The sequence below is a fragment of the Sprattus sprattus genome (assembly GCF_963457725.1).
Source record: "Sprattus sprattus genome assembly, chromosome: 7".
NCBI lineage: Eukaryota > Metazoa > Chordata > Actinopteri > Clupeiformes > Clupeidae > Sprattus > Sprattus sprattus.
The window spans coordinates 15,830,912-15,839,458 of NC_137926.1; the positions used below are offsets into that span (position 1 = coordinate 15,830,912).

At 43.1% G+C, this 8,547-nt stretch overlaps 1 protein-coding gene across 2 annotated transcripts; it reads left to right on the forward strand.

Moving 5' to 3' along the window:
• The first annotated feature begins 313 nt into the window (after nucleotides 1–313).
• On the forward strand, nucleotides 314–6,322 carry prpf18 (PRP18 pre-mRNA processing factor 18 homolog (yeast)). Of its 2 annotated transcripts, XM_080842138.1 has the most exons (11): nucleotides 314–448; nucleotides 1,188–1,265; nucleotides 1,853–1,879; nucleotides 2,971–3,075; nucleotides 3,406–3,519; nucleotides 3,802–3,948; nucleotides 4,331–4,399; nucleotides 4,581–4,721; nucleotides 4,932–5,003; nucleotides 5,318–5,473; nucleotides 5,863–6,322. In XM_080842138.1, exons 1-11 carry the CDS (start codon nucleotides 380–382, stop codon nucleotides 5,941–5,943), a joined length of 1,059 nt encoding a protein of 352 aa, XP_080698264.1. In that variant the 5' UTR covers nucleotides 314–379; the 3' UTR covers nucleotides 5,944–6,322. The 2 variants fall into 2 exon arrangements, with proteins under 2 accessions (XP_080698264.1, XP_080698265.1); XM_080842139.1 differs by lacking the exon at nucleotides 1,853–1,879.
• Nucleotides 6,323–8,547: the final 2,225 nt, after the last annotated feature.

Below are 8,547 nucleotides of genomic sequence, written 5' to 3' on the forward strand. Positions count from 1 at the left end.
AAAATTCATGGAAAACATAATCCAAACTTGAAAATTAAGGGGAAGCTGGCTAATAACCTCATAGGAAAACATTTGTTTCTATCTATCACCTATTGAAGACGTTTATTCATATATGTTGTGGATTATATGAATTGTGTACACACATATATTCTTATTTATCCTACATTGACTGATTTATATAATCTCTATATATCCAGAACGATAATCACTTTAACGCTGCAGTACGCAACAGCATTCTGCCAAACCGCTAGGCGGCAGTATTTCTATTAGGTAGTTAGGTTGCTGTTATTTGTTTTACACAACCAGAAGAAGATCTCAAAATAAGCATAGTTTGTTGATTCCTGGTGTTTTGCAACAACACTTCGGTGTTTTGGTGTTTATGATGGATTTTCTCAAAGCCGAAATCGCTAGGAAGAGGAAGTTAATGGAAGAGAAAGATCTTATGGATGTGAGTGTTGGGAGAAAATCTTGTAACATAGCTATTCTATCTTAGTTAGCAAGTTAGCTATCCAGAATGCTACTTGACGGCTATGCTAGCAATCGTAAACATTTTTCTAGTTGTCCATGTTAGATTGTGGATTATTTTCCAATCTTTTCACCTGAAACAGTCCAAGCATTACACCACTCATAACAAATACATTATAACAAATATGTTTGGTTATATTTAGCCACTTCGGGTACGTTAAGATTACGTTAGCTGCACTGTTTGCGTGGAGGAACTAGCTAGCTAGCCTAGAAACGTAACAGTTGTTAACTAATTGGTTTGTGTTGTAACTATGTGTTGTAAAACATATATTAATTGCCTCACCTGTCATTGCAACTTTTAAATGATATATTATTGTTTTTTGCTGGGCAAAAATAGAAGAAATGTGTCAGTGGTAGGACTTTAAACAGCTAGGCTATGTTTTAAGGCCTAGGTTTAATTAAGATTTATCACACACTATTTTGATGCCAGTATGAGTATGTGTACATGAGTATTACATTTAGTTACATTTAGTTACATTTAGTATGTGGTCATTTGTGTCCGTCTGAGTCCCAGCGTTTGTAGCTTCTCATTTCGTGTGAGTTTGTATTATTACTTTTTTCCAAATATGTTAAGCCAACTAGATTGAAAATAAAAATGTGATGTGCGGCAGGGTGTTGATTGAGTAAATGTCCTCATATGTTCCCCTTCTATTTTTTTTAAGGACAACAAAAAGTACTTCAAGCGATCTGAACTTGCCCGCAAAGAAGAGGAAGATTATTACAAAAGATGTGGTTATAAGGTATCAACTTTCCGTGTACATTATGGTGAACAGTCCCTTGATGACTTAATTCTGCTAGATAGACATGGCGTACACAATTAGGAAACATCTGTCTTTTTCACATCCTCGGAGTGTCTGACTATTGTCCACTGCAAATTCCACCAGATAGGCAAATAACAAGGTGATTACACTAACTACAAGGTTCGTGCACTGGTGTTTTATGTTGTGCTAAAACTTGAATCTGAGGCTATGTTTACAGTGCACAATCAACAGTGTGACCCAAATGTTCTTTTTGACAGAGTTGTAAATGGAACTGTCAGGTACCAAATCTGTTACGTTGGAACATGTTAAGAGATTTGTGTAAACAAATTGGAAACTGGCAAAAGGATAAATTAATCAGATGTGTGCGTTCAAGACTGCAGTGTAAACGTAGCCTTTGTGTTTAATAATTCTCTTACCATGTACTCTCCCCCCCCTCCTCCCATCCAATCCACCACATACTTGAAGAACCAAGGAGCCAACTTTAAAGTGATCTTGGCCCAGGCTGTGTGACCTACTCCCCCCCCATCCTCTGACTAACTGTTCCTCTGTCCTGTGTGCATGTGTAGGTTTCTATTGAAAAGGCCGAGGCACAGGTAGGACTCAGGCGGAGCTTACCCACCACTCTCTGTGCAGGTCTCAGAGCATGTGGCAGGCCCTAAGCCCCGGCCGTCTGGTCCGTGCATGGAAGAGAGAATGAGTGGTGTATCTTGGACAGGTGTGATTAGCTTGGCCGCTCCATGTTGCACAAAGTCGTCGGTGGCAATGTGGATTTTTTTTTTTTTTTTACCCTCAGGGTTTGGTTTGGCATCTTAAAATGATTTTTTTAGCAAGTGCATTTGTTCATGCAAACCTGGGAAAACTGAATTTGCTTTCCAGTTAACTAAGTCCAGCTTTCTGAGCCCACCTCCCACATCAAGAGTAACTGTAATGGATCAGGTTGTGTGTTCTTCGATGGTTCACTCAGACCTCTGATTTTGTGCAACTGTGTGTTGTTGTTGTTAATTTTTTTTTTTTTGTCTTCTTCATTGGAGATACTCCAAGTATGATTTGCCAGAGGCACATAAGAGCATGGATTTCGAAAGAGCATGACTCAGCAGTGCATCTCAGAAAAAAGCCACATCTCATTACTGTTTGATGGTCTCCATTTCATTGACCTCTACACAGAGTACATGGATTGGCTGCCATTTTGCTTAGACTCACTTAGGGGTCAGGCATGAGAGAGCTATGAGATGGGCTTTCATGTGGTTAACGGTTTTATCCGGGAATGATGACAAATTCCAACATTGTATTTTGTAGCATTATATTTGTCATTGTCAGGCATCATAAGGTAGGATGCATGTGGCATCATACCTATGATTGGCATCGCATGTGGCCAGCAATAGTGCTGTCGTCCTGAAATGGGGCCGTACAGACAAGATGAGATTTTCTTAGTGTCAGTGTGTTGCCCCCTGCAGAAGAAGGGTCGGGGTCTGAAAAGCTGGTTCCCCATCAAGGCAAAGCTGGTTCCCCCTTCAAAATGGTTCTCAGAAATCATGTTCACTGAGATGCACTGAATGCTTTGCCTTGCATCCTGAGTTTTGCTTGTGGGCTGTGATTTACTTGAGAGATTTTTTTTTACGTCTTTGTTCTTTTAATTGCTCACTTCCATTTCTTCTGGTCTCTCTGAACTTTCCGTGCGGCACAGGTGGAGCCGAAAGCGCCGGAGGCCAAAGCATCCAGTTCATCCAATCCCAAGCTGGAGCTGGAGATGGCAGAGGAGAGGCTCCCAATGACACTCTCTCGCCAGGAGGTACACCCATCAATTTGGCCAACATAAATGGTCTTGTATGTAGTTTCATCAGGTTGTGAACCAACCAACCAAATGCCTTCAGTTCCAGTAGTTCAAGGCACTGAAGATACAGACAATGACATGTTGTATATAAGTGCTGTGAATAATATAATTGACAGACAAGTTGGTTCCCTGAGATGTTAATGAATCCTTTGGGGTCCATGGGATGATACTCCGAAGTGGCAGTTCATGGATTATGTGGCTCCTAACGTAGGTCTTATTGTGGTAGTAGTTTGTAACATAGATGTTGTGTGGAGGTGATGATGATGCCCCCCCGTGTGATGTCTCAAGGTGATCCGCCGACTTCGTGAGCGTGGAGAACCGATCCGGCTGTTCGCAGAGTCCGACTACGATGGCTTCCAGAGGCTGAGGAAGATCGAGATCCAGGCACCAGAAGTGAACAAGGCAAGGGCCCAATTTTCCCCCAACATCACGTCACAGTCAGAGAACTTCACAAGGCCTGCTCCCGCTCTGTTTTGAACTAGATGCAGTGTTTTTGAGATGTCATGATGGTTTACACTTTAATGGTTTGAATTGTATAGAAACTGCCATAGCAAGAATGTTGGCAGTTATATTGGTTTTCCTCACTGTGCAATGATGGTATGGTGTGTGGCATTGCCGTGATGCTAGCTTGCCTTGACTGACCAGTGCTGAAATGGTGGTTGGGTTTTGTTTGTGTGTATGCAGGGTCTAAGGAATGATCTGAAGGCAGCCATGGATAAGATCGACGCGCAGTACCTCAATGAGATTGTGGGATTACAAGAGCCCGGTGAGGTAGACACACAGCACGACCTGAAAGTGCATGAGGAAAACACCACCATAGAGGAACTAGAGGTACACACACACACACATGTACACACACAAAGAAACACACACACTCACAGACACATTATTGAACTTTATGGTGCATTGACACTAAATAAGTGCCATGACGCTTAGCTAACACCTCCTGAGAAATTTGGGACCAATTATGTCTAAATGTCTGACAGAGTGGTAATGCATGTGCTTCAACATGCTATTGTCGAAGTGCTATTTTGCCCACCAGGTGGTGCCATCGTACCTGACAACAGCTGCTGAAAACACCAGTTTAGTGTCCAAAGCTGTGGCACACATGCCCAGTCATAACAGGCTCAGGGATTTAGCACAAGCATGACGATGATAATGCTTGAGCCTTGTTTAATGTTGCTCGTTTAATAATAATGTTTCTCATCTGCAGGCTCTGGGTGAGTCCTTGAGCAAGGGAGATGACAATGGCGACATGGACATCATTGACAAAGTCTTGAAGGTGAGAGAGGAGTTTCCCCCTCTATATCAGAAAGGAAAACAAAGTCATAAATGAATGAGGTGAACAATCCTCTCCCAGAGTGTCCTTAATGGGTGTGTGTGTGTGTGTGTGTGTGTGTGTGTGTGTGTGTGTGTGTGTGTGTGTGTGTGTGTGTGTGTGTGTGTGATTGTTTGCGGTGTAGTTCTTGCTGGGTGTGTGGGCTAAGGACCTGAATTCGCGAGAGGACCACATCAAGCGCAGCGTCCAGGGAAAGCTGGCCAGTGCTACACAGAAACAAACGGAGTCTTATCTCAAACCACTTTTCAGGAAACTACGAAAGAAGGTACACTGATCATCTCTCTTACTTAATGAGCATATTATAAAATAACTCCTTGGGTGTATGCTCTTTTATTTTTGTGTTTGTTTACTTGGGTCAGATGTCAATTTTAAAAAGGAATGCTCACTGCTTGACTTTAATCTACCAACACTAAGGGAGATATTTCTTGTGATGGGAATATGTTTATAACTTTAGCTTTCTCATCCTGTGTTTCAGAATCTGCCTGCAGACATCAAAGAATCAATTACAGACATCATTAAATTCATGTTGCAGAGAGAGTACGTAAAGGTATGGCAGTCATCCATTCTACGAAAAAAAGAAAAAAAAAAGATTGGAACACATATCCTTGAATGTCTTTGTTCCTCAATCAGGCAGTGTAGCACATTGGTTCAGTTTCTCGCAGTAGACTAAGGGCTGACTAAGGACTGTGTCAGTGTTTCCTAAAATCTCAGCCTGCTTCCCTTTGATTGAAGTACAGTAATCATAACTGTACATTATGAATTGAACACCTAAAGTATGGATAGGAGTAGTACCCATTTTGGTACTTTTGCATTTGTACCATAAATGTGGCCATATTTAATATCAGAGGGATGTGTCCACAGGCCAATGATGCCTACCTGCAAATGGCGATTGGCAACGCCCCCTGGCCCATCGGTGTGACCATGGTGGGTATCCACGCCCGTACGGGACGAGAGAAGATCTTCTCGAAACACGTGGCGCACGTGCTGAACGACGAGACCCAGAGGAAGTACATCCAGGTCAGCACCCAACAGCAGAACTCGATCAGCCGGGTCGAGCATTATCATAAAGAGAGTGTATGTGTATGTGTGTGTGTGTGTGTGTGTGTGTGAGAGAATTGAGAACTAGTCCTAATCCATTACTTACACCCTTGTTGGATGTTGGTGTTGCGTGATTTGTACATGGTAGATGTTTAACCTCTGGACAATTTTTTTTAGTTTTGTAAAATGTTTCACTGGCAACCTTAGACTAGTCATGTATTTGTTTTATTCCTCATTCTGTTGTGTGTGTGTGTGCGCATGCATGTGTGTGTGTGTGTATCTGTGTGCGTGTCTGTGTGGTGTCGTGCAGCTATGATCTGACTTGTTGAGTGTTGTCCATAACCCAGCCCTCTGTCTGTAATCTCTAGGGATTGAAGAGGTTGATGACCATCTGCCAGAAGCATTTCTCCACCGATCCCTCCAAGTGTGTGGAGTACAAGGCCCTCTGATTCTCCACTGAGACGTGTGCGTTCCACACAAACACTCTTGCACATTTGGCCGTGTGTAAATAAATGAGGACATGTCATTCTCTTTTAATTGGAAGGTCCCGACATGAAATTATCATGCAAGTAATTTCAGTTTGAGTAATAATACTTTGACCGTGTCACAGACAGCAGTGGACTACAGCGTTTCATATGTTTTTTGGGGGGAAAATTATAAATGGCCTGATGTGAATTGAGGTGTGTAAGTTTTATTATGCAGATCTCTCCAAATCTGTGTTGAGTAGAGTTTGGTAAATGTGTTTTACAGGGATGGTCGATCTTAGGACCCAATCAAACTGTCTTTCATCACGTTCTTCACCTGTATTTGTGTGTTTTAATTAAACCTTTTCAACCAAGCTTGTCTGTTGATATGTTTAGATGTAGAGGTTGTGTATAGTGTGCTTGCCTATGTGTGTGTGTGGTATGAAGAGGTAGATAACTTTCCCCCTTGGACCCCACCAGTGGTGACACACTGGAGAGAAGCCCACAGGAAGTGGGCCCCCAAACACACACACACACACACTCTTCATGACACACTGTTGGCAGCAGCTTTGGGTCCTGACTCAGCCGGCTCTGTCAGTGGGAACTGACTCCAGATTTAGCCCTCTCCATCCCTCTCCTTATCTGTCCTTCCCAGAGAAGGACGGAGAGAGCGAGTGGAGGATGGAGTGACTCGAGAGTGTTCCTGTGACGCTGACTGAGTCACTAAGCAAAGCAAACGCAGCTCCTAAAAGGTTCTCTCGAGCTCTTCCTCTATCTCTTTCTCTCTCGTCTCTCTCTCTCTAGGCTCATCTGTCCAGGCTTACTTCCTCCAGCTTATCCAAGCTTTCACATCTGTTTCTCTTTCTCCCTCCCTCCCCCACCTACATCTAAACCTGCTACACTGGATTCCATCACACTTTCATTCACCCCCCCCCCAATCCTCCCTCCCCTCCTCTGTCTCCTTTGTCTTCCAAAGTTTAACATTCTCCTGTCCTCTTGGATATGTTCTTTTTCTGCAGATGAGACATGGTCACGACCGTCTCCTTCCTGCTCCTCTGTCTCTCGCTCTGCCCCACCTCATACCTCAGCATCTACACTCTGGTTCCTCTCTGGTTTGTTTTTTTTAGTTTCCCTTCATTTTCTTGGCTCACTTCTACTCTCGCTTTCTCTGCCGCTCTATATCATCTAGTTCCCAACCTTCATCTCAGCTGCTTTCCTCTCCTTCATATGCAGCCTGTGTAATTGCAGGTGATAACCGGCCAGATGGGTCATGAACTGATTTGACTGCAAGCGGTCGGAAACAGAGTTCATGAACTGAAAGGGGTCACAAGTGCTACTTATCTCTTTCTCTGATTCTGCTCGGGTCTCATAGGCTACCCCTCTGAAAAAAAAAGTTCTGGTTCATAGCACGCACCAAACATCCTCATGACAGCTGTTGCCATGGCGCCAGGACGCTCTGTGCTGTAAACAAAAGTATTTCAAAACTGCCTTTCGGCACCAAGGAGGGCGGAAAAAAAGATACAGTGAAAGAGAAAAGAAAAATAGCAGGAACCACTTTCTCATGGAGCAGAGCAGTAACGGCTTCCAGCTGTTGTCGAAGGCCGGAACACATTGCTCCCGACTCCGCCCAACCTCCAGAGCATTGCTATGGGAACCCTGCTTGCGAGAGATACTTGATTTTTATTAGAGTAAAGGCCTAGTGGTGAAAAGCAACAGCTGGACTTGAAAGGTTTCTCTCTCCTCTGTCTTCCTTTCTTCCTGCTTGGCTGTAGTTCAGAGCCCACGGTTTGTTAGGTGTTGAATTTGGTTGTTTCTAGAAAAGTTATATCCACTCCATCTCTCAGTCTGACCATTATTCATGGCATTAAGGTGTTTCTGTCCTCAGGGCTAAACCAAGAGAGATAAGATTAGTGCAAAACCATCTTGAACTGTGTTATTTTATAGTCATCTTAAAGGTTGAGTTTGCAATTCTGCCGAAAGGTTGTTGGTATTTAAGCTCAACAGTCATTTGCTTCCATGTTCTTGAAGCAATGGGTTGATTGGCTGGAACTGTTCATGGCTCTGCCCGAACCAGTATGTTTACCATTTACAAAGCAAGGACTGTGTACAAACACCAGACCTTTCTAAGTGCAAACGTGTGAGCGAAAAGCTAGGGGAATGTGAGAAACAATTGGACAAAAATTGTATTGGATCAAAATCAAAGACTGTGCCTTTAAAAGTTTTAAAGTCACTTTGTTGGACAACATCAAGGCAGCCAGCTCTTCAGTGACCTTCAGGATTACTTGTGACCTTTCTAAACCCATCAGAGCCATGCATGTTTCCTACAGTCCTCTGAAAGAACAAGAGGGATAATCAATCAATCAGCATGGTCATTTAAACTTAGTTGGGCATTCCATTCGAAGCCAACTCCTTTGATATTTTTCTCTCTCCACACATAGCAGAGAACAACATTCAGAGCTGTGCTCATTTCCAACAACACCGCCTTGACCTCTTAGGAGAAGAAAAGATCTAGTACATTCCTTCATATACAGTCACAGCTCTGTCTCTGGAGGATTTCGATGCCAGCTGAGCGTATTCAGATTCCAAACC

Bases quoted from the DNA above. Each gene is read 5' to 3' on its own strand.
- prpf18 (XM_080842138.1), top strand. From the start codon at position 380: ATGATGGATTTTCTCAAAGCCGAAATCGCTAGGAAGAGGAAGTTAATG. The intron at 4,400-4,580 runs GTGAGAGAGGAG...TTTGCGGTGTAG, and splicing joins TCATTGACAAAGTCTTGAAG to TTCTTGCTGGGTGTGTGGGC. The intron at 4,722-4,931 runs GTACACTGATCA...CCTGTGTTTCAG, and splicing joins TCAGGAAACTACGAAAGAAG to AATCTGCCTGCAGACATCAA.